This window comes from Haplochromis burtoni, unplaced genomic scaffold (genome assembly GCF_018398535.1).
Source record: "Haplochromis burtoni strain Fernald_Lab_line unplaced genomic scaffold, NCSU_Asbu1 Contig_352, whole genome shotgun sequence".
NCBI lineage: Eukaryota > Metazoa > Chordata > Actinopteri > Cichliformes > Cichlidae > Haplochromis > Haplochromis burtoni.
This window is the reverse complement of record NW_024582713.1, coordinates 33,154-57,984: the sequence shown is the minus strand read 5'-3', so window position 1 is coordinate 57,984 and position 24,831 is coordinate 33,154. Positions and strand designations below refer to the sequence as shown.

Genomic DNA, 24,831 nt, shown 5'->3' with positions numbered 1-24,831 from the left:
CTAAATGTCTCTTGTAACTGAAATGATTTGAACCACTTTTAAACTCATGGTTGTCATAGTGATGTAGTTACTTAAAGACCATTTCATAAAGTGCCCTCGGTCTATGCAGAAGCACGGTTTATGTAACAGCAGCGTTTTAATAGAGAATCTTCTGAGTCGACAAGCAGCAAAATGACCAGTGATGTGTTGTGCAGCCTGCATGCTCCATCAGTCTAAATAACTCCTCTGCTTGTTGAAATAAGTGCACACTACCTATAATGACAGACATCCATCATTTCTATGACTGGTTGGCTGGTACACCGTGCGCCCGCTGCCTCTGTGTGGCAAACCAATCCTTCAACCTCTGACTAAAAGGATTCGTGCCCCATTTTTGCGACTCAGACAAGGTTACTTATCAAGCTTTGTTCTGACCAGCGTAATCTCATTGCAAGTCAGAATTAGGTGATGTAACTCGCAACAAATGCATTACAGCATCTTTCATAACATGCCGTTCTCTGAGGCAAGTGGGTTTCACGTAGCAGTAATGGACGCCCCTTTCCTCCCCTCCCCTTACTCCTCATAACCTCAGCAGTGCAAATACATCGCTGTACCCTTTTATGCATCCCACATTATCAGAGTTGCATTGGGTTCATTGTCTTTGCTTATTGGTGTTTTTCCATGTGTCTGTCCAGCCAGATTTTTTTCAGTCACCCCTAATGACCCCGAATTTCTAAAGCGCATTGGAGCCAAAGAACTGAAATTGCACCAACCGAGGGAAAATAAGTGTCAGTGCAGAAAAAATGCTGCCTGCGATGTGAGGAAAAAGCAAGCATAATGTTTGCTAGAATGAAGATAAATGTATGTAGCTGTTGCAGTGTATAAAAATGTCTCGGTTTCCTGTGCTTAGAGACAAAGCACATGAGATTTAATTTTATGACAACAGTAAAATTACTATTTTATGCGTTTTATGCTTTTGGTTATTTGGGAAAAATACTGAAAAACTCTCTCACAAGTTTATGTGTTATTACAAACCTGCTTTTTTAAACATTTAGCAGCAACACAGCTTCTTTAATGATATTCACTCTGATGCGATGCGCTGTTGGTGGGGCTAAGCTAAAACAAAACAAAATAAAAAAATCAGTTGTCACACATGCACATTTCAGGAGAATCAGAACAAAGTATTTTCCACAGTTGTCCTTGCTCACATGTGACAGACAGCAGGAAATGGTCGGCTTCAGACACCTTCGCGCTACTGGAAATACTCTGTGTGATTTAGGCGGGAGAGCTGCTTGGATAGCGCGTGCAGGAGGCAGCGCATATGATGCTGTGATGTTCGCACATTGGTGTTATCGGACACAGAGCATTTTAAAGACCGGCTTGTGAATCTCTGAAGATAAATCTTTCAAACCTACACTGCAAGGGTAAAATGTGTTTGATGTTTATTTTCCAAAGTCAGGATTTTTGTTAATATCACTGTGGGTTTGTGCCGATCAATAACCGTGAGAAGGAGAACTCATCTACTTATGATTGCAGTAGAATTGCTTCAACATTCACACATTTATAGTAAATTAACATTAGAATAATGTCTCTAAGCACTCCAGTAGCCTCATAGTAATCCTATGAGGAGAATGAGGAAATACCTTTGGATATAACATTTGTTTATTCTGATGATCTTAAATATGTAACAAGAGAGTTTGACTGGCAGTTACATACACTGTAAACATGGACTGTCTTCCTCCCAATGAAGAGCTTTCATTTTTAAATAATATTGTACTTTTAATTAGCTTTAGGTGAGCATTTAGTCTTTCAGAGTTTTTCCCTTCAAAATATCACATAAGTGCCATTGAGAAGTAATGAAACTAACACTTAAACATTAACTGGAAATGCAGAATTGAAACCAATTATGGTCCTTCAGTGAGTGAAATGAGCATCGATTGCAGTAGGACTTTTTAATGATACTTGATTTAATGATTTCATTTTTCATGCATCATTTTAGATTAGTGCTACTCAGATTAACTGTTTGATGTGAGGTAATATTTAGCGTTATTTATGTGACCATGGTGTGTTTTCCTATTATCCCAGGTGCTCTGTTAGGGGGAGACTTGGGGAACTCTAATGGAGCGTGCCCGAGTCCAGTCCGTAAGTAAATGTTTTCTTTTATCTTTTTACCTTTTCTTCCCAGTTTTGGTACAAAGATATGCGCGTGCGCGCACACACACACACACACACACACACACACACACACACACACACACACACACACACACACACACTCCTCTTTGCTTTCTGTATTTTGGCTGGACTCTTTAAAGAGACATGGTTTCTGAAACTGACGTAGAGACAGAGCAATGCAGAATATTTTGTGTGGCAGCAGGCTCACACAACTCGGGCGCCAACTCAAACAGCCACACTCACACACACGCACACACACGCACACACGCGCACTCACAAATGCAAGCACAAGCATGAAACACCTGTTGACTGGCGACAGCTGAGGGTCACAGTACAAGCTGCTTGTCAACAGTCCAAAGAACAGAATGGGTTTCAGGTTGTGAGGGAGAAAGGCAAGCAGAGACTTTAAAAAGAGGAAAAGAAACTGTCGATGTTACAGAATAACTTCTGTGAAGCTTCTCAGCTGTTTTTTAAATACAAATCTTCGGCAATATTAGAAAGCCAGTCTGGGGTCTACTGGCTTTAATGTGACACATGAATCTCAAAGTGAGTTCGAAATTTCATTTTTATTGCCAGTTTAATGAATTATGAAAATTGAGCCGAGTACTGATAAATGTATTTGAAGCAAACTGTAAGTTCAGGTTTACTCAGATTCATGATTTCTATGGCAGCTTAAATTGTGGTGCAACTCAAGGTATTGAATACAAAAGATTGAATCCACTACTGAATATGTTGTCATTGTTATTATTATTATTATGACAGTCATTAACTTTTAATTGGCAGCTTTGATATTAAAAAAAAAAAAGAAATGTAAAACACCCGATAGCATGTTAAAATACTCAAATTATGATACTGTTAATGAGTTTTTAATTGAATTAAATTTTTCCACTATTTTTTATGTACTGAATGTGATGCTTTTTCTTGTCGATATTATTTTGCTGTGGGTAAACTGTCCTTTTTTAAAAGGTGGTGTGAGCTATGCTAATCGCACTAAAGTGCCATGTTGTTTCACTTCATTTATTCAGCCTGACATTGTGCTGATGTCACCTGGTGAGGGTGATAAGGGTCTTATTTCTACTTTATTTTGACCCAAACAATCAATAGTCAGTCTCACTAATTTTGGTTTCATCATCGTGAGTACTGTGGTACATTGAGAAGAGAGTTTAGAGATTTATGTCCCTCTAAACATAACACAAGTGTCATTGAAAATGGGCGAAACTGCCACTTGGATATTGATTGGCAATGCTAAGCGACACCAATTATGGCCACTTAATGCTGCATCCTGATTGGTGGACAGAGGCTGCGTGTATACGGGCATCTTCTGTTTTGTTATTGACCCTTCAGTGCATCAGAGGATCACAGTGAAAGAAATGAACAACAACATATACTGACCAGCTCTCTCTGTCAGCTCCGTTTCCTGTTTAGTATCTAACGTAGACATCATCAGTCACTGTTTCTTTTGTGACGCACTTACACCCACAGACTTCATATGCCAAACTGCATGCCACTTTAAATTGTGCGGGTTAGTCCAGTGAAGTTCAGTAGGAGTCCCTCGGCATCTGGCAAAAATGCTTTGTTGATCTTGTCACTGGCGTGAGACGGTAACCAAGGAAATGAAGCAAATCAAACCAAAACAAAGCTAAAGTTTATCAAATTTAAAAAAAATAAAAACAATGATTGTGCCATGCATCACTTCTCTTTGTTTTTGTTCTTTCTAATATTAGATATCAACAATAAAAGTATAGCCACTGTTTTAAAATAGTATTTGTCACATACGGACACAAGCAAAGTGTCAGAACGTGATTAGCTGGGAGCTAGAGTGTAATAACTTAAGCACTAGCCAGTTTAACAGTCGTTGTCAATGAAGCTCTTTCCATCCATGCAAAACTAAGACTCTTATCATTTAGGATCATTTCTTGTCGTCTTCTTAATATAAAAGTGGAATCAGACGTCTGCTCAGCATTTGTACTGTATATTAATCCTGACCTACAAAGCTTTGATTGATTGTTTCTCCAACCAAGGGAAACAGACTCCAGTGATCACAAGACCAGATCTGTTTTAATCACTGAACAAATCATAGGAGTGATTCAATGGTCTGTAATGAGGCAAGCTTAAAAAAAATGAACAACCAGTCAAATCTTGTTCTGGAAATCTGAAAAATAGGATTAATGGCGTCCACCCCGCACCTTTCCAACGTCATCTGGCGCTGAAAAGAGCAGCCTGTTTAACTCCCCTCACTTAAACCACTTCCCGTGCTTACCCACCACCCCTCACCCGCAATTCAACCCTCTAGCTGCACTGCTTCCCTCCCCCCCCTTTTCATGCTGTCTCTCTCAGCTGTTCCCCCTCATCTTCTCTCTAGAATAATCTACCGCCCCACCCCGCTCACCACCACCTTCAGCACCTCCCCACCCCCCGATCCAACTGTCCCCTGTCTTGGCAAAGGACTCTCCTCAGAGGTGACTTTGACACTAGCCAGAGCTCTCCCCTTAAATCCCATTAGCTGGGAAAGATACTGCCAGCAAACCCATAGTAATAGATATGGTGGAAAGGTGTGGGGCTTTTTTCCTGTCTATATTCACTTGATAAACGCATTGTCTCAGGGTAAGGTGGGCCAAAATGAATCAATGCATTTATATTAACTTCCCTGCACTGTATGAGAGGAATACTCGAAAGCCAAGGCTCAATATTGATATTAGTTTTTCAAAGCTATTAATGAAAGTGTGGAGACTTTTCTTTTTTTACCAAGTGTTGCTAAAAGCAAGTCATCATTCAATAAATAAGCATTTAAAGTCATGTCCTGACTAATAATGCTGTAAATTGGACTTGTTATTGAAGATCAAAGAGCTGTTTTTAACAGTATTTCAGAAATGAGTCATTGTTAACTTTATTAAACTCTTCACACATTGTATTTTTCTTGTAAGAATAAGCCTTTGTTTAGTTGTCAATGGCTGTGCTGAGTTGACCCTCAGAAGGTAGGTGGATATCTGTGTTTCGATTTGGATGAATGTGACCACGAGGACTTCTGTAAACACATCACGACTCCTTCGTGTGTCGAAATATGAAACCTCGTTGTACCAGAACTCATCTAAGGTTACCTGATCCACCCGGATGGCTGCTCCACTCCGTCCTCCCATCTCACTCCTTCATCTCATTAATCACTCTCTGCCTGCTCCTTCTTCTTTTTTTTATTCATCTTTTGTGTCTCCCATTACCATCCTGACAGTGTTACCTATTTTTTCCCTCCCTTCTTCCAGGTCTTTTGTTTCCTCTTTCACTTTATGGCTGCTCTCCTCATCCCAGTTTTTCTGTCTTCTTTCTATACCTAGGAGTCTTATTTTTTGCTTACTTTCTTACTTTTTTGTACAACCCACTCTTTTCAAGTTCCTCACTTCTTCAGATTTTTCTCCCATCTTCTTCTTTTCTCTGCTTTACTCCTTTTATCTCTTCTTCTCCATTCTCTTCTTCTCTCCTCCCTTCTTCCCCTCTTTTTTTTTTTTCCTCTTCCCCTCCCCTCCTCTTGAATCTGTCATTCTCAGCTGTTGTCCAGGGAGTCAGTGCTACGGGAATGTCACCATTGACGTCACCCAGCATTCCACACATTCCCACGCCCAGCCTCGCGTAATAAGAGACATCACATACACACTGACGGTAGTCACACATGTTCACCCGGACACTGACAAGAACACATGTAAAGTATATGGAAAAGTGCATTCGAACAGTCAACGTACACAAATAAAGCCACAGATGTCTCAGAGCGGTTCTGTGACTCATGCTCAGAATAGGACTTATATTCATGTGAGCTTCTGGATGCTCAGTGTAAACAATAAATATAAACACACGAAGTATTAAAATACAGTCACTTCACGACTCGGCACGAAAACACGGGGTCCACAACTCAATAAGCGTATGCTATTTTTAACTGCTTGGAATAAAAAACAAAAACAAATCTGCAAGTTTGAACTCTTCTCTGTTAAGTCTAACATTTTTCTTGTAGTTCTTTTTAGGAAAACATAAAAATTATTTAGTTTCTGTTTGTTATTATATTAGAATGTAAAAGAGATACTGAGAGGGCAGAAAACAAGCAAGCATGGAATTAAAACAAAGACCAGAGATAAACACAAAAGAATTTCTTTTCTGTTATTCAAAATTCACATTTCTTTGTAAGTAGGGCAGTTTTTTCCTCTAAAAATGTGTATGTTTGGTTTTTGCCTTACCTTAGTTGTAGGTTTTTATCTTTTTTTCATTTTTCCATTTTCATTTGTGCCCTCGATTCAAATGCATTCTGTGGGCAAGGCAGAAAGCTCCAGACCTCAGCAGATCAAGACAAATTTATATTTGTTACTAGATAAAGCTAGAAATATGGGATTATACATCCTTTACTTCTTCGGTTGATTTTCACAGTTGCGTGTAAAGCTAAGTTGTTTTGTGTTGCTGGTTATGTTAGAAAATAAGTCAGATTTATTTGTATTGTAGATTTTAGTTTTTTTAAAAGTACATTTTGAAGGTCAGGGCCAACCTCCAAAGCTGAAAAGTGAAGGCAAGAGGACGTGGCAAAAACTGACATTTCTCTTTTGACCGCTTGCAGCTAACTCCAAAAGGAAGTCTGCTATAGACTGCTGTGTTAAATTGCCAGACTTTACAACAATTGAAAGCATGCCTATAGCAGATGCTGCATTGTTTTCCCCCTTTATAACAGCTCTGATTGGGGTGGTTTTTTTGTAACTCATCCACTTGAATTAATGAGTTATGGTGTGGCCATGTTGTTTCATAGGCTTCCTAATCAGAATCTGCTCCTCTAATTCATTTAATCCACATAAGGTAAATATGGAAGCTTGTTTCCATCACAAAAAATTTATATATTTATATCTATAGTGGAAAATTTTGAATTAATAACTCAAAATTTGGAAATGCCTAACTCCAAATTCCAAGAAAATTGAAAAATTTCACTAAGGTATCTCAAAATTTTAAGTTAAAAACTTGAAATCTCGAGTTAGTGCTGCCAATAAGGAAGCTTATCTCCATGTTACCTGGATTTTGTGCGTGTCTGCACCATTTGCTTCCGTGTAACAAGGAAATTACTTCCTTCACTGAGATTCCTGATTGGCAGAGCTAACACAAATTTTTAAGATGCCTAACTCGAAATTTCAAGTTATTTTCTCAATTTTGTTTTTCCAGTAATTTAAAAAAAAAGAATTGAATAGTTAAATTCTGTCGTTCAAAATAAAAAAAAAAACAAAATGAAAAAAGAAAGCATGGCAGCATTCAAAAAGCTGATTTTGATGTTTCAGAATTCAGAGTTCCAAGGAAATGAGGGACCATGTTTTATACTGTCTTTGTGTTTTATTCCTTGCTGTTACATATTTTTCCACAATTTACCATTTTTCATCCCTTAATGTCCAAACAAGAATGCGTCTGGAGTCTTGTAAAAATGACTTCAGTAAACACAAAAATGTGTCAGTAATCTGCATCTCCAAATTGCAGCTAAAACCAACACTTGTCTAGTATAGTGTAAGCAGATATCCATGCACATACAGGGCTACACAAGCATCTCAGCACTCCATCTTTATTTTCTCTAAGGGGATTTGGAGTTGGCTTGAGGGCGAGTGAAAAACGCGTCACAAACTCGAGCAGAGGCTCACACTTGTATTCACATTGTTTGTAACTCCTGACTCTGGATCGCCACGACGCCACCACCCTCTCTGTTTACACAGAGCCATGAACACAATGTGAACAGCAACAGATTTCCATCAGAGACATGCACAAGTGCTCTGTGCACATTGTGCAGCATGAAACACACGGAGGATCGCAGAATTTCCCTGAGTCACCTGATGTAGTGAGGGTTCACTGTGCGTCAACAGGACACAGGTGTTCTCACTGGTCAGATGATGCTGAAAAACAAACTCTTCTTTTTCCTTTCGCATTACCTCTCTACCTTCTGTCCTTCATTTCCTAAATGCTTTTTTTTCCTTTTCCTAGCCTTTCTGTTCATCTCTACTCCTCCCTTATTATCTTCTCCTCCTCTGTTGCTACTTATTTCCACCCCCCGCCTCTGTAACCAGATACCCTTTCATCCCTACGTGCTTCATTCCTTTTTCCTAAGTAGCTTTCTTGCCACTCCTCCTGTATTCCCTTTCTGTTTCAGTCATATCTAATATGTGGTCACTTTATGCCCTCTGCTTCTTGTCTCATTACCTCATTACCTGCTGGCATCTTTTCTTTCCTCCTTCTTCCCCCCTTCTTCTGTCCCTGTTGCTTTCAGTATCTCCATCCTTATCCTGTTTTGTCTTTTCTTTCCAAATGACTTTTCAAGCCCACTTTCTTTCTTCCTTGCTAGCTTCCTTTGTCCTCTTGTCGTGGTCATAGTTTGTCTACTTCCTTGCTTCCCGTCCTACTTCTTCCACCATCCTTTTCTTCTTTTATCATCTCGTATTGCTTCATCTCATTCTTGTCTTTTGACTTACAGTACCTTCTTCTGACATCCTCTACTGTTATCTTCCTGGCTTGTCTCATTCCATCTGTTTCTACCTTGCTGCATTCTGCAACATCTTTTTTTCCTCCCAGCATTCACATGTCCTTCCAGTACCTTCTCTGTCCTGTCTCTCCTACCCTCCTAATGATTTTTTCCATATACCTTACTCTTTGGTTGTTCCCTGTCTCCTTTGTTCCTGACCATACTGGTTCCTCCTTCTGTCCTTTCTCTTTTCCCTCCCACAGTTCTGAGTAATTTCTTAATTCTCCTTTTTTCTATCATTTCTTGCCTTCCTTCTTCACACTTGAAATTCAGTTTAAAGGCTAATAGTTTCCTTTTTTTTTTTTTTGTAATGATCATTTTCTTTTCTTTGAGGGGTTATTGAAGATTTGTTTTTTTTTCCTACTTGGAGGAAATAACATAAACTATATGGTAATACTATACAGTGCAATTATTTAAGCTCTGCTTTATCTCTTTTTGTTTCCAGCTTTCTTTCTTTGTCTATATCATGTTTTAGGGCCAAAGAACAAATCTGATACTGCTCTGTCAGTAACTATCCAGACCTGTCAAATATTCTAGGACAAGAACAGGTCTGCTTAATATCCCCAGAGTCAAAACTAAACATGAAGACTCAGCATTCAGGGTTTTTTTTCCTTCATATATTTGCAACAAAGTCTCAGATAAGTTCAAGTCTACAGCAGCTCAATCAAGTCTGAGGATTTTTCTATTTGCCTCTGCCTCTGATTAAATTTAATTTGGGTAAATTTGGTCTTATCATGTACTGCACTATAGCTGTGTTGTAACTTTATTTTCTTTCATAATGTTCATCTAATCCTATTTAGGTTATATTTAATCATATTTTACTCTTTTTAAAATCTATTTGTCCGGGTTTACTTTTCATCTTCATATCTTTCTTTTGTTTTGTTTTTTTATAAAGCTCTTTGTCTCTTTGTCTCACATGATGTCTAAAGGTGCTTCACATTAAGAAGCTTTGCCTTAACTTCTCAAGCCTCCTTCCCTTTTCCACCATTTATCCCTCTATTACTCCTTCCTTTGCTCCTATTGTGCTTTTCCTCTTTCCTCCCTCTCTGCCCGGTCTCCCTCCCGCTGAGCTGATAACAGAGGTAGTGTTCGCTTCTAGTTGTTGTTGTGAGGTTTCGTTTATGGGAGGTGTGTGTGTGAGACTGAGATGAAGCAGAGTCACATGCCACTGTGTCTGGAGGCAGCGTCATGGAGAACTGCTATCACACATATGACGTCTTACATAGGTATACATGTGAACAAAGAATACTGTGGGTTGGTGTGTGTGGTGTGTGGTGTGGTGTGTGTGTGTGTGTGTGTGTGTGTGTGTGTGTGTGTGTGTGTGTGTGTGTGTGTGTGTGTGTGTGCTGTGTGTGTGTGTGTGTGTTAGGGCTGGGAAAGTCCCTGCTGTCCCCCTTTTTATATACTCTGTGACTGAGTCTCTGTTTGAGCCTACTTGTCTTTTAGCCTCGAACAGGCTGCTGTCTGCTGGAGCCTTGTTGTTATGACAAGCAGATATCCTCCATCTTCCACATCACCACCAAATCCGTCGTTCGTTTTAATTTTTTAAACTTGATTGAACATGAATAGGCAACAAAGGTAAACACAGTAGACAAAAAACCCCAACGACACCCATCTTAAATACACTACACAACCTACTAATAGAAAAGAACGTAAATATGGGAGAGGAAGCAGCATTGTATCGTGCAGTATTTTTCTGTGACAGAAGCACGTCACGAATCAGGCTTTGTTTCTTAGAGTAACTGTTGTGTGGCAGTGTTCAGGTTTGGAATGTGGCAGTTGTGCCATTTCAAAGGAGGGTGCGTTCAACAGGTGTAGCATGCTGTAATGTGGCCAGACATGTTACTGGAATGCCCTGATCGACGTTAAAGATCAAAAGAACAAGGGGGAGAGAACTTTTACACTGCAAACCAGAAGTTATTTTATCTTTGAATACTGTCAACAAGCCTCATGAAAAGACTAAAACCAGTTCATTTTACCTTAAACGTCATTAAATGTATTGTGCATATTTAAGACCTTGTAAAGCTCCACTGTTGAAATTATTAAAAACTTATCAGTGAGCTACTCATCTGGACTAGATGGCCTTAAAAAATTATCTTTGACTTTTCATACATTTCTCATTAACTAAAACACAAAACAAACATTACCAGACTTCCATGTGAGATCAGAAAAGGTTTAATTTCTTAATATGAAGCATTTCTAAATATTTAAGCATCTTCATTTTTTGGCAAATTGACATCTGTTCATTTTAATAAATGATTTGGAAGGAAAGCCTTAAGAGATGAAGTTAAATATTATATATAAAGTCCCTTAGATCAATTTACACATAGTTAGGTCTGTAAATATTTTTGTAATGATCAAAAAAAATGTTTTTTAAAAAGCTACTGCATGAATTGTAAGGACATTAAATGCATTTTTATACATTGCCTTGTCCCTTCATCTGATTTTCAGAGTATTCACTGTGGTGGTGTACAGAAGAAAAATGACAAAAACTGTTATTTTCCAAAACCTTATGGACCTTAGTTTATATAAAAGAAACATTTTTATTTTGTTTTTCTCAAAAAACAGTTTATAATATCATGTATTGCTACAAGTAATAATTTACATGTGTGTAAATACAATATAATGGTTTTACACATGTACATTATATGCAGTCACAGTATTGAAAGTACAGTGTAATCGTTAAACTGCATGGAAGATTTTTGACTGTGTCATAGAGACCAATTTAGCAATAATTCAGTGGCAATGAAAGCTAAGTTTCTAAGGAAGTGGGGGTTTTTCAGTGTTTCACAGATGGCAGGTGTCCAGAAAGATTTGCATGTTTTTCTTTTAACCAAGTGCCAAGACACGTAAAAGTAAAAGAGGAAATGTGTAGAGAGTGAGTGTGAACATGGAAATAAAGAAATAACATAGATCTGGAGAGATCATGACATGGTTTTGATGTGAAGAAGCTGCAGAGAATCATCTTGCAAAGAAAAAAGCTGTTTGAGGTACAGAAACAATGATGAGCATGTGGTGCGACAGAGCGATCAACTCACTAATGAGAGCTCTCTCACACACGCATGCAGAGCTGAATATACACATCCAGGCAGACAAGCACAAAAAGTCACTAGTTCACAGGTAGAAACATAAAAAGCATCAAAACAGACAAACACACAACCTCCTTCTACACTTCCTCTGCACTGAACCTCACTTTCTTTATTTGTTTCTCTCCAGCTAATGGCTACATCAGTGCCAGGGCCTCCCCAGGCCTCCTCTCTGTATCCAATGGCAACAGCCTGGGGAAAGTAGTCCCGGCTAAGTCTCCACCTCCACCCAGCCCTCAGATGGTCAACAGCCGTAAGCCGGACCTGAGGGTCATCACCTCACAGAGTGGCAAGAGCCTCATGCAGCTGGTAAGGAGATCATGAGTGGAAGCAGCACTTCAGTTCAGAATTAGTCAAAATTATGCGATGAAGGCTTCAGGTGTTTTAATCTCTCAAGTGTAATACAGCCAGTCTCTCAATGATGAGTATCAGTAATCTTTCCTTTCTTTTTGTTACGGTGCCTTTTGATGAAGCCTATAATATATACAATAGGGGCCTCGTGGGTGAACCATTCATATTTTCTATCCTATTCAGTTTGCATTGATAGTCCAAACCTCCACAATGTTGAATGAGCAACTTGATGAATCTAGATTTTAAATGTATTACAAAAATGACATAAATGCTACAGTGGGAGATTTTTGTCAGGATCTTTGTGCAAGTCACTGTCCAGGAGGACCTCCTGTCTGCCTCCAGCAGTATGTGTCATATCATGAAAACATATTTCCACGACTGCTACTTCTCTTTAGCTACTTCCAGTTTGAGTCATGCAATGAAACTGCCAAACCATTTCATCTTTATTTCTGCTGCTGCACAACTTTACCCTTAGATTCCTTTGTTCTAAATCTAACTATAAAGATGAGGAGTTACTTTATATGAAAACTCTGGTTATTAATTATTCCAGCGATGCGAACAACCTGTCCACATTCATCAGGCTGAAGAAAATAGTCTACAAGAAGATTGTGCAGGTGATGGACTCGGCAGTAGTCTGGAATAACTGAGAGGCTTAGAAGATGAAAATAAAAATGTTTCACGTGGTTCTCACATGTCACATGTGTGACATGTTCACAGATTCCTTTTTTGCTGTGGCCACTGTGCCTTTTAATGGCCAGAAAGTGAAATAATTTATGTAATTTAAAATATAATAATGTCTGCTCTCCTCCTCTAAATATGGTTCTAACTTTCTCACTATTACATAATTTCTATTACTACAGCCAGAAATCTGTAAACACAATAAAGCAACAATGTCCATCCATACATGGTGTACAGTCTCTAACAAGGCAGACAGACAGATCCACAGCTGACTTCTGGATCCAGTCTTTCTCCTTCACTTTTCAGTATCGTATTACCATGATATGCATCTCTATAATTATTCTCAAAGTAACCATAATATGTTCATATCTCTACACCAGTTAGATTTTATAGAAACTTAACAGCCCTTTGTTTTTTACTCTCCCCTCTTCCACTGGCCGTGCAGACTGAGGAAGAGCTGGAGTTGGTGAGTGAGGTGAATAGACTTTTAGAGTTTTAGGCTCATGGATGTGGTGTGTGATCTCACCGAGCATGAGTGTGACACGGTCAGCAAACGCATCACTTCAGGGTTGAATCAGTGGTACTGGTGTTATGAGAAGAGTAGGCGTAAAGCCACTGGAGCATCAGAGCTACACACAGACGGTGGAGAAATCATCTGTTTGCTTCTTTTCCTGGATGAGTTTGACTGTAAGGGTTATGCTTCACTACAAGCTTCACCGCAAGATTTGTAAATGCCAACAAAGTTTATGGCTTGATTAAAGTCATGAAAAGACTTGAACTTGTGACGTTTCAATCCTACAAGACTTTACTTGAACTTCAAGTTTGTCAGGGAAAGTCTCGGAACAATACACAATACAAGAAAGGCAGGCTCTGCATAACCACATACCTTGCATGCTTAATTCATTAGGCCCAAGGACTGAAAGGACTTTAATATTCCATTTATTTGACAGACATCATTTTCTTAAACGGAGAACTAAATGCATATTGATGGCTACAATACGACTAGACTGAAAAGCTTTTCATGAGATGCGCTCTCAATTATGCAGAACATAAAGTTTTAAAAGGCACTGTTTAATTATTTTAAACGTCTTTAGACTTTATTAGCTACAAGCTTATCACGAGGCAGAGTTTGACCAGTGGGAAAAAAAAAACAAAAACAAAAAACAAACAAAAAAACGCTTTCTTTCAGAGTCAGATGAAAAGATGGATAACATTTCTATGTAATGCTATGTAAGTATAAAGTTACATCCAAAAGCTGCTTAATGATAATCTCTATATTGCTTTCTAAGATGTGATATGAAGCTTCCATTTAGGTTGGCATTAAGACTGGAAACAGGTGGTATCAGCTAAGCTTAGCTGCACACTAGTGATAAACATCCCTAAAGCTGTGTTATAGAATTTATCGTGTATGTTTAATCTGTGCACAAATCATAAAAGTGTAAATCATCTTTTAACAGGAGGGTTTTTTTAATATTTCTTAGCTAAAATAAGATTCATAAAAACATGACAGGTTGTCCGTCTCCTTAAACAACTCTCTGCAAGACTGCAAATTAATGTGTATTTACCAAAGGTCGTAAGAGTCTGGGAAACATAACCTAAAATGAACTTAGTGTTTGATATAATTTTTTAAAAAGTTTATATATAGTATAGAAGAAAAGCAATCGATTAAGCAATAGAGAAAATGCCAGATATAGCAACTATAATAAAAATGTAAATAAATAATGCATTTTAATATATTTATTTATTTATTATATTTTTTGATTTGGCTGAAGGTTCAATAATCACTCTTTATAAAAAAAAATTACAATTTTATGACAGTTTTTTCATGGTTCATTCTTTAAAGGGTTAAATCTCAGTACTCTTTGTAAAATATTACCAAAACATTTGAGACCAGGTATTTTCTTTTACAAAGACTGTGCTTTTTATCCTTTTGAATTGAAATATATTGAAAACAGTCTTGGTCTTTTAGCACTTGCATTTTCACGATTTCCAGTTTTTGTTATTGATGGAGTATTATTGCGAAGGAAAACCTGAAAGCAAATTGAATTTTAAAATGTGTATATTTAAGGGACAGTTGAGCCTAGCCTAAAGTGACATTTGTGAAGCACAAATAGACTGTAGAGAGAAAACATCAAGGGAACCGGAGCAACCACCTGACTCTCTGCTGTGTGTGAAAGCTGCTCAGCATGTGCATGTTTGGTTTCATCCGAGTGTCGATGCTCTGAGGATCAGAGTGAGGAAAGCTCACAAAGTCTCCAACCTGGAACACAGATGGACGTGTTAGACTCAGATACGCTGACCTCTTCAGTCCACATACACACACGCACACACACATGCATGTTGACAGGTTCACGGGTGTTTCCTTGCATAAATATACCAATACCCACCCCTCAGAGCAAACGCACACCTCACATTGTTTATTCATGCCTTGCATTCCTTTCTGTACACACACACATGCACACACTAAATAAAAACACGTCCTTACACACATTCAGCCCCTCTCGTCTCTCTTCTGTCAGCCTTGTCGATGCATGCGTTCCTGTCAGCATGATTCTCCGGCACAGCGATGCCTCTCATAACACCTTCCACCGTGATGCTACATAACACAAGCACCCGGCCCTGGCGACAGCATTGCCGTGCCAACGCCACCTTGAGATGCGAGACATTTCTCATCTTGCACGCCGATGTTAAAGTGTCACAGAAAAGTTAAAACACCTCAGAGAGAACTGAGGTGCTTGGATTTTCTTGCTGGAAGCGGATATGCTTCTGGCTGTGGCATGGTGAATAATGAATCTTCCAATGCCCTGCACAGGCACAAGTGAAATCAACTAAATGTTTATTATATTAGATTTTAGTTATTAGGTTTTCTTTGCTTCTGTCTCTTAATAAAACCTCTAAAGTGTCAGTAAAACTCAGAGCTGGAAGTTAATTAGAGTTGCTGCACTTGTACTTTGTAAAGCACAGAGTAGAATGCAGGAGATAATGTGTCTGTTTTTATTTGAAATAGAAGTAGAGCAAGCTGTGGTTTTAGTAAAATTATTTAAGTAGTAGCTGACCTTGGGTACATTACAGTCTCTGCTTCCACTCTGCTGTACAGTGAAAAGCACATGCTAACCATTATCATTATTGCTGTTGAAAATGGATGAAGTCATGTGCCGTGAACCTCTACACTCAGTCCATATAAGGAGAAAAAGAGATGATTTGTTGTGGATCCAGACCAGGTTTTCTCACGACATGGAGCCGCAACACTGGATCTATGAAACCATTCTGGCTAAAACATCCATCTGAGATTTATAACCAAACCCTCTCTTTCAAATACTGCGTGTCTTATCAGAGATTCCTCAACATGAAAAACATCAGAAGGATTCGGTTGTGAATTTAACAGTGCAAGTGTTTTAGCATGGATTAACTACACTGTGCAGAGAGAGACTTGCAGATGTTTATACCAAGAGGAAATGTTGCATATGAAAATCAACTTGCTACTTGTCAGTAGCTCAATGCAGACTTTGTTTTTAGAATCACTTCTTCTACTTCACATGCCCCAATGTTCAGCTTTCTCTGTCCATCTCTCTGTGTTCCCAGAATGCTCAACGACTAGGCGGCTCCCAGGTGGCACAGCCACTCACCACACCAGTGGTCTCCGTGGCAACACCCAGTCTCCTAGCGCCCTTCTCCGGCATGCAGACGGCCTACAACACTGGTGAGTTGTGGAAGGCAGCAAAACTTGGAAGTCTTGTAGTGTGATGCCACAAACCACTATGAATATTCACTTTGTTCATTGTGTGAGAGCTTCTGGAGTGATTCTACTTCAAAGGTCTCCATTAATATGGATTAGCGCTGATTAATATTGATGCACCCGAAAGTTGTATGATGTAAAACAATCCCCCTCACCCCTCCTCTCCGTCTCCTCTCTCTGCCTTTCTCCCTCTGCGTCTCCCCCTCCATCCCTTAATCTCAGAGTACCAGCTGACGAGCGCAGATCTCACAGCGCTCCAGACGTTCACGCCACCGGGGCTGGTGCCTGGCAACATGGCTGCTTGGCAACAGCAACAGCAACCAGCAGTCTCTCAGCAGCAACAACAGCAACAGCAGCAACAGCAACTGAGCTTGGCATCACTCAGCAACTTGGTGTAAGCTCCCTTTTCTTACTATAAAACACCGTTAATGAGATGAATCCATTAATCTTACAACCTTTAACCTTCTCCTTGAAATACCTGAGCAGTAAAACTTTTACAAGAGCCACACGTGTCACATGATCCATTACACAAACCATAGCACATGCTCGTATACAAAGCTGTAACATCACCCAAGCTGCGGTTTATTCATCTTCGTGGTGACCTAGATACTTCCCCTTGCTCAGCTCCACCTCCCACTGCGGTCCCAGTCTTTAGCTTCTGGTTGCAAGGCTTTGCTTCTAGCTGCATTATGTGGCGCTCTAGATTTAAAACTTTAAAGGTGGACTCACTCTTGGATGTTTCCATTTTTCAAGTCTTCCTAATTTTCCAGCCAATAGGTTACTCTTAGAACAAAGTTTACCCTGAAGAATTTGAGCTACTTTGTAATTAAAAAATAAATCCCTGCAGCTGGTCTGAGTGCCCTCAGACCTTATATTTTGCTTTGCTGTAAAGCAAAAAAAGCCTGGAATCATCACTAGAATGGTGGTCCGTCTTCTTACTTTAGTAGTCCCATTGTTCTTGGTGTCTTGATGGCTATCCGGTGATGGATACTTCTAATGCATCTGTGAAACCACAGACTGCCTTTGAAAAAAACAAAACAAAAATAATGTGTATGTTGGTGCGTATTAACAGACACACTAGGCTCGATTTGCATTGCATGGTTAAATTGTGCTCTAAGGACGTTCTTATCTCCTTCAGATGACCAGATCTATAACGAGTCAGACGAACTTATGAATTCCAAACAAGCGAGGTCATTACAGAGCAGACACACACCATTAGTAGCTGAATCAAGCCATCATATTTTAACTGATTATACAGCACTCAAAAGCTACTTTGTAAACAGTTTTTTTTCGCAGCTCAGTGCAGTACAGGAAGCAGACAACTGATGAAGAAAAACAGCTCCTTAAAAAGTTTCTTAGGTTTAAAACAACTAACTTACTTTTGCAAACACAGCTACAAAGGTGGGTCCGTTCTTTGAGTTCAGTGTTTGTGTTTGGGAGTATGTTTCTTTATTATTGAGACATTCTTTGTAAGTCCTTCTAACCGAGGTTAGCTTTTTTTTTTACCTATCTTCCCTTTGTTGGTGCTTTGCAAGACCATGAAAGCGATTTTAAAAAGTGAAATGTCACCATATTATTTTTACACTTGCAGAACTGATGTGACCTTTACCTGAGTCTAATCAACTACATTTCTACTTTACAAATTAAGTTGGTACAACTAAGTCTTTATGTGACCATTCTGGGTTTGCTAGGTTAATGTGTGGGTGGGGGAGCAGCTTGTAACTGCCTCTTGTTTTGTCCTCCCTCCCCCCCTTTTTCTCCACAGCATGTGGGGTGCAGAGAAACAGAATGCGGAGATGGTTAACTGCATCTCCAATTTTGCTGCTAACCTGAGGTGAATGACATGATAGCATCTGGTGCTCTGCCACACTGTTTATCTGTCAAATTATTATACTCCCACAGTGAATTATGAGTCTATAATAACTTGACAGTTTGTGACCAAAATAACCAAAAGAAATACAAAATTGATGCAATTACATGACAAACACAATATCAGCCAGTCTTCTCTTTCCATTTGTATGTTTGATGTGATGCCTGTTGCTTTGCTCTCTCCGTGTATCACCGCTCGTTCACTTCTGCTGAGGCAAAAGCACCTTTTTTTCCCTCTCAGATTATCATTTGACTAGTCTGGTTCTAGGAGTTTTTATGCCACCTAAAGCTTAGATCTGAAGCTCTTTGGAAGTGTCATCAACAAAGAGGAAGAAGCTTCAGTGTGACAGCAGCAGCACCTTGCTATGTTCTTGAATGGAAGTAGTCTCTGGGTGCTGCTTTCAATTCCTAACACAAAACCAGCGCACAGCTCTGCGCCACCAGCATTGTTAGTGCATTAAAATTTTACTTTTCAGCCATTTAGCTGTCACTCTCAGCTGACAGTCAGACAGAAGATTGAACTGCTCAGGTACACGTTGGTCTGAATTTCCTACACTAGTGGGACTAAAAGAATAATTTAGAGCTCGACGGTATAGAATCACTGTCAAGTGCAGCTATTTCTTTAAAAAAAAAAAAAGACGTGTTTATTTCCAGTTGATATTTAATTCCCTGTAAAATACTCGTATACACACAGACAAGGGCGTTAAAGTGCTGCTATCCTCTTGTTCAAAATGTATGTATCTCAATTAAACAGCGGCTTCGAATCTTGATCACAAAACAGATTCAAAATAAAACAAATAAGAGAAATGTGTTTTTTGTTGGTTTTTTTGTTTTTTTTAAAGACACTTAGAATAATTCTAGCTGTCAGGAAAGAGATTGTTATTTGTTCCTCTGTCTGACAAGCTGAAAATCATCCAGGAAAATATGATAATGGGTTGTTTGTTAGTGTATACAACAGCTGTGACTCCAGGGGGTTGAGCATCTTTGAAAAAGCAGCATATAGTTAACAGTCACCACCAGCTCATATGCAGCAGAACTCTTCATATCGCCTTGTAAATGTTAACAAATGGCAGTCCAGATTGTATGAAATCCTTCTGCAAACAAATCAATTGAACCACTTGGAGATCCTGAAAAAGCAGCCAGCAGTGATTTCCTTGAGCGTTGGCTGTAATAATACAACAACTGTTTCTTATACCGACAGCAATATGGAGCATTTTTCATATCAAAAATATTCTTAACATACTAATGATTTTCAGGAATTTTGTAGGAAGATAAAAGCTCAAAGTTCAAGTATGTTCAAGTATTTGCAAAAAGAAAAGAAACAGAAGGAGCAGGAAGTTTTACGTTTGAGCTCATGGAACTGCGGAAAGTTGGCGTTTTTGCTTTGCTCTATTCCTTAATTGTTTGATCGCCATGTTTCATCGCTTTTTGAGCTACTCTAACAAAGGATTTCTTTCATAATAAAATAACCAAGACATTCCTCAAAATACGAAAAAAACGAAAAAGCAGGATCTCCCATTTTCTGCATAATCATGGCGCCCAGATGCTGACTGTGGCAGAGTTTCAGCAACCTCAGGTGTGACACTGGAATTGACACCAGGCGGATTTACAGTGTTGTGTGTGGGATCAGAATAACAGAATCATTGCCACTGAAAACAAGCAAGCACCACAGAAAATGTGGGATGCTTTCCCAGCTTGCCAAACTGTTCTCTCGGCAAAACGGAAAATCGTGCCTTCCTAAGGACAGCATGAGCAGACGTGGGCTCTTCTGCAGTCCAGACTGCTCTGCTTTGTTTCTGATTTCATCACACCGCAGCCTCACAGCGAGCAAACAAGCTCCTCCAATCAAATGGTGATTGACAGCTTGGCTGCGAGCCTCGCCTTCGCTGTCGGCCACACTTTTCCTCACCACAGGCTTCACAAGGAAATGATTCCTGTCAACTTACTCTCTCCATTTCCCTCGTTTTAATCATCCCTTCTTCCACTAGTTCTGTCATTCTGCTTATTTCCTGCTTTCCTGGTCAGGCTCAGTTAATTTGGTGTACACCTGTTGACTCTCATCTTCGACCTGACTTCCTAATCTAAATGTTAATGTCACGGCTGCCCCTAAATCCCCTCGCTGCGCAGCCTTGCATTCAGCTTGTCTGGGTGTTTATGGAGAAATGGTCTCTACATACTGGTTTTGCAGGACATGTCGCCATGGTTTGTTTCCTCACTGAGTCGATGTGTTATCAGCAGACACAGCCTCCGTTTGGGACATTCACAGGAAACAAACAGACCCACTTTCAGGGGTGGCTGTTTGCTAGTACACAAGTGATGTTTTAATGTACATAGCTACTAATCAATCAGTACGGAGCTTAAAAAAAATTATTGGTTTCTAACTCTTTTTCTTTCTTTTTTTTGTGCCCAGCTTTTCTTTTTCGTTATACTTGTTTCCTAACTCGTAAACACAAACTGAAAAAAAGGAAGAACTTTTGGAGATGGTGCACACTCTGATAAATTGCTAAGAGGACACACTGTTTGTTGGCAGGGCATGGTGTGTACATGCTGTCAGAGTATGAGCAGTTAAACCTCCTGGTGGGAATCAGTATTTTCTCAAACCCTAGATTAGAAACCACGGGGGATTCATTTTACATCCCTCTACCTGTACAATAAAAATACAATTTTATTTCTATTAAGTGTGTGCCATGTGGGTAATTTGTTTATTTATCCATTACATTTATATAAGATGGTCACATGTTAGATTGTTAAATTGCAGAATTACTTTATGGGGCTCAGGAATCTTTATTTAGCAACAGCAAGCTGATTTTTGGCACCACGTGGACTCAACTTTAATAAGCAGACTTTAATAAACAGACTAATTAGTATGAATTTATTACAATTTCACAACTGACGCAGAGGCAAAAGAAAGTTAAAGAAGAATAGAATTTCAAAAATGACTTTAAGTTTAAAGGTCTCTGCAAACTACACAGAAAATTAGTGGTATATTCCTTTAAGGAGAGTTTGTACTACAGATTGCCAATTTGCCTGATCCCATTTTAGGAAACTCAACCATTTCAGTTTTACTGAAAGTGTCTGTAAAAGTGCTTTGCATGTGGATCACATTTTCTCAGCACAGGCTTAAGCACTTCTTGCTTTTCACGACTCTGCCTCTAACAACATCCCAGCCTGACCGAAGCAGCTGTTAAGGCCCTTTGTTTTTTGTCGTAAGCGTGTCTGGATTGACCATGACTGGTCTCCGTCCCACTGTCTCCCTGCTGTTTTAGCTTTTTAAAACTTGCTTGTCTCTTTTTCCACCTCCCTCCACAGCTTGGCTTCTCAGCCCAACTTGCTCTTTGGTAGGGAGGAGGGCCTCTGCTGGTATAGTACTCTTTACACTTAAGCCACACAGCTGCAGCATGCCGCTTTCCCAAAATATCTGCTTCACAAAGGAACCTTTTGGTACTTTAACTCCAAAACAGCAGTGGTTAGTAGTAAGAAAGAAACAAAAGTATCATGGCGTCAAGCAGATAATATTTCCTTTGTTTTTAATGTACCACCAAGATGGTTCAACTAAACTAATCTGACAAAGGAACTGCTTGCAATTACTAACTGAGGAGCTAAGATTCAGTAATGGACATCCTCAGCAGAACACCATTTAGAAAGCTGAACTCAAAAGTAATAGTCAAGAAACAGTCATGGCCAGCTACGCCAGTACCTGTTTATTCCTTCGTTCTATACTTCAGTTTGTAAAATGTTTCTGTTAAGCCCAAGTAATACTGATAGCATCACTGTTACATCACCAGGGCTAATTTCTCAGTCCTGAAAAAGCTCCTGCTGAGCTGATGAGTAGGCCTACTCGTGATTAGTAAACTGATCTTGATCTGTAACACCCCTTAAAAAAATCAGCAGTATTAATAGACTAGTATTTCATTGATAGCGCACAGGTTAACAGTCTGATTGGAGTTAAAATTCTTGAAAACACAAACTTTTTTTTTTTTCTTCCCAATTCTCATCCTGAGAAAAGCAGAGCATTTTGGGAAACACGGCTGCAGCTCAACAAACCGCACTGTAACCAAGTGTCTGCTTCTGGCTGTGCTCACCGTGTTGTTAGTGCTCGGGGGGTAGCCTGCCGCTCTCGCCTTCATCACTGTCACTGGACTGTTGACTCAGCCGTTTTCACTCGCCATAGCAACGGCACCCCTGTGGCACCATCATCCATCTACCTGTACCGTCCCGAGCCACGACACGCAGGTTTGATGAAGTGGGTACGAGAGAGACGGCGTGAGCATCGTCCTACCAAGGGATTTGTGTCGTTGTGTGTGTGTGTGTGTGTAGGTGTGTGTGTAGGTGTGTTTGTAAGACAGTATGGGAGGGAAGGAGCATTTTTATGTAAGGCAGGAAGAGTGCACAACTTTAAGTGTGTGTCAGACAGAGGAAGACAGCGAGCACATTTGAGTGCCACGGACCCAGATCGCCTGGAGGAGTCCTATCTTAAATTCCCCTCTCAGTCTGCCAGTAATTGAGGGAATATTAGAGATACAGTGGTGCAGATGGCTCATGATATGACATATTAGAACACACCCAAGGGGCGAAACGCAGTAATTGGGAGCTTCAAATTCAGATCCACCATGTCAAGCTGGAGGAGAGGGAAAGATAGAACGAGCCCAATCCAAAAAATCATGTCGACGGCGTTAAAAGGAGCGAGCCACAGCGCAGCGTCAACAGTCTGTGTCAGCCACAGTGACAGGTTCGACTCAGCCTCCAGCCAGCGGAGGAGGGTGAGGTGGTGCTGATCAAAGAGTTTTGGCAGGTAGAAGCAGAGATGGTGACAAAGACGAAAGCTTTTTGGCATATAATTGTCCTGAGGATCTTAGGGCAGCGCAGTCAAGGAGTTAGGTGTGGATTGGTTCATTTGAAAACCTGTGAACATTTCACGTGTGAATCTAAATATTTTCTGTTTATCTGGAAAATACTTTTTATGCTGATCTAACTTACAAAACACCAAGTGAATACAATTTATCATATATAACAATAGAGCATAATTTACACTCTACTGTGACGCTCTTGGTTGGCGCTACTTGGAGGTTTAAGAGAACTGCTGATAGATTTGTAAACTAATAATAATCAAGTCAAATCAAATGTGACATAATGTTAAAATGTTCCGGGGGGAACGAACAGCACAAGAGAAATTTTGGTTTTAATGCTAAAAAAAAATTATGGACAGCATGAAAAAAAGCCATTAAGGAAGGAAGATCACGCTGCTGCTTTAGTTGTCTATTTGAATATAATACCGATGCCGCTCTCATAGCATGGACCATATCGGCCGGGAAAGATGCTCTGTGGCATATGCAGCTAAAAACGAACATGGCAGTGACCTTCCACACGAAAACAGAATAGAAGAGTGGAGGATGCGTAATTTGTGACCTTGTGAAAAAGATGCTCTTTTGAGTACAAGGGAAAGTAAAAGTTAGCTGCTTTCTGAGAAGGAATCAGGGGCGCACCTGGCAGAAAAAATGGACAGATGGAGATAAAAATCCACAAGCACAAAGGGAGATTTGCTCATTAAAGAGCTGTGGAAGTGGCCCAGGCATGGAGGAAAGCAACCTTACCAGATCAAGTATGACAGGATAGTATAACAGTATAGTGTTTTTAAAAAAAAAAAACAAAAAAAAAACAAACCAAGACCAGTACCTTGAACCAAAAGCCTTAGAGGTTGTGTGTTAATTGTAGTCTTGGTTTGCACTGCTCCTTGGTGTGCCTAAAATTTTCCCATAAGAATAAAATACAAAGTACAGCAAAGACAAAATATAACTTTAAAATAGACATGTAAAAACATTTAAATTCCAATATTTTTAGATTTTTACACTGCAACAGATTTTCCCAGTTTTTTTTTAATAAACATAATTTTAGCAAATGACAACTAAAATATATTTGATTTCTGTCGTACTTCTTATCATATTTAAACCCTTCAAAATGTGTGATGTGTCATTCTTTCATTTATTTTAGGAAACATGTTCTTTAGGCCCTTTAATAGCTGTTGTATCACAAACAAAGATATAAAACAGAGCAAATACAAAATGCAGATGTTCTTGTTTAGCTACTTGCATCCACTGAATGATGACTTGAGTATCTTTTTTGATGCTCCAGTATGATGTTCAGCTGTAGACCTTATGGGATCAAACCTAATATCCGAGTGTTTCAGCTGCATGGCTTACTGAATTTGCTTTAATGTAGCCTTATCTGTTCTTTGTGTCTTTGTTCTCCATGTGCTTAAGTCCACTCAAGCCTTCGTGTTCCGAGTGTATAGTGTTACCTGGGTGCCTTTTGCTTGAAAATCCTGCTTTTCATTTTACAAGTCCAGCATATGTTTACTGAATTCTTTGATCCATTCATTTTAAAGCGACCATTCTTTTACAGTTTTGGCTGAGCTCTGTGTTCCATCCCTGCAAACTTTTGTCTAATGA

At 39.4% G+C, this 24,831-nt stretch overlaps 1 protein-coding gene across 12 annotated transcripts in view; it reads left to right on the top strand.

Annotated features, from left to right (window-relative positions):
• The window catches only part of mef2d (myocyte enhancer factor 2d), a 99,456-nt gene that overhangs the window by 70,274 nt on the left and 4,351 nt on the right, over positions 1 to 24,831 (top strand). For 5 of the 12 annotated variants that reach the window (XM_005944351.3, XM_005944349.3, XM_005944353.3 and 2 more), the window contains exons 6-12: positions 2,062 to 2,118; positions 11,882 to 12,060; positions 13,226 to 13,255; positions 16,363 to 16,480; positions 16,739 to 16,910; positions 18,282 to 18,350; positions 21,695 to 21,745. In XM_005944351.3, coding sequence (XP_005944413.1) covers positions 2,062 to 2,118; positions 11,882 to 12,060; positions 13,226 to 13,255; positions 16,363 to 16,480; positions 16,739 to 16,910; positions 18,282 to 18,350; positions 21,695 to 21,745 — 676 coding nt within the window. The remainder of the gene's footprint in view (positions 1 to 2,061; positions 2,119 to 11,881; positions 12,061 to 13,225; positions 13,256 to 16,362; positions 16,481 to 16,738; positions 16,911 to 18,281; positions 18,351 to 21,694; positions 21,746 to 24,831) is intronic. The other 7 variants (XM_005944357.3, XM_042228796.1, XM_005944352.3 and 4 more) reach the window with 6 other exon arrangements.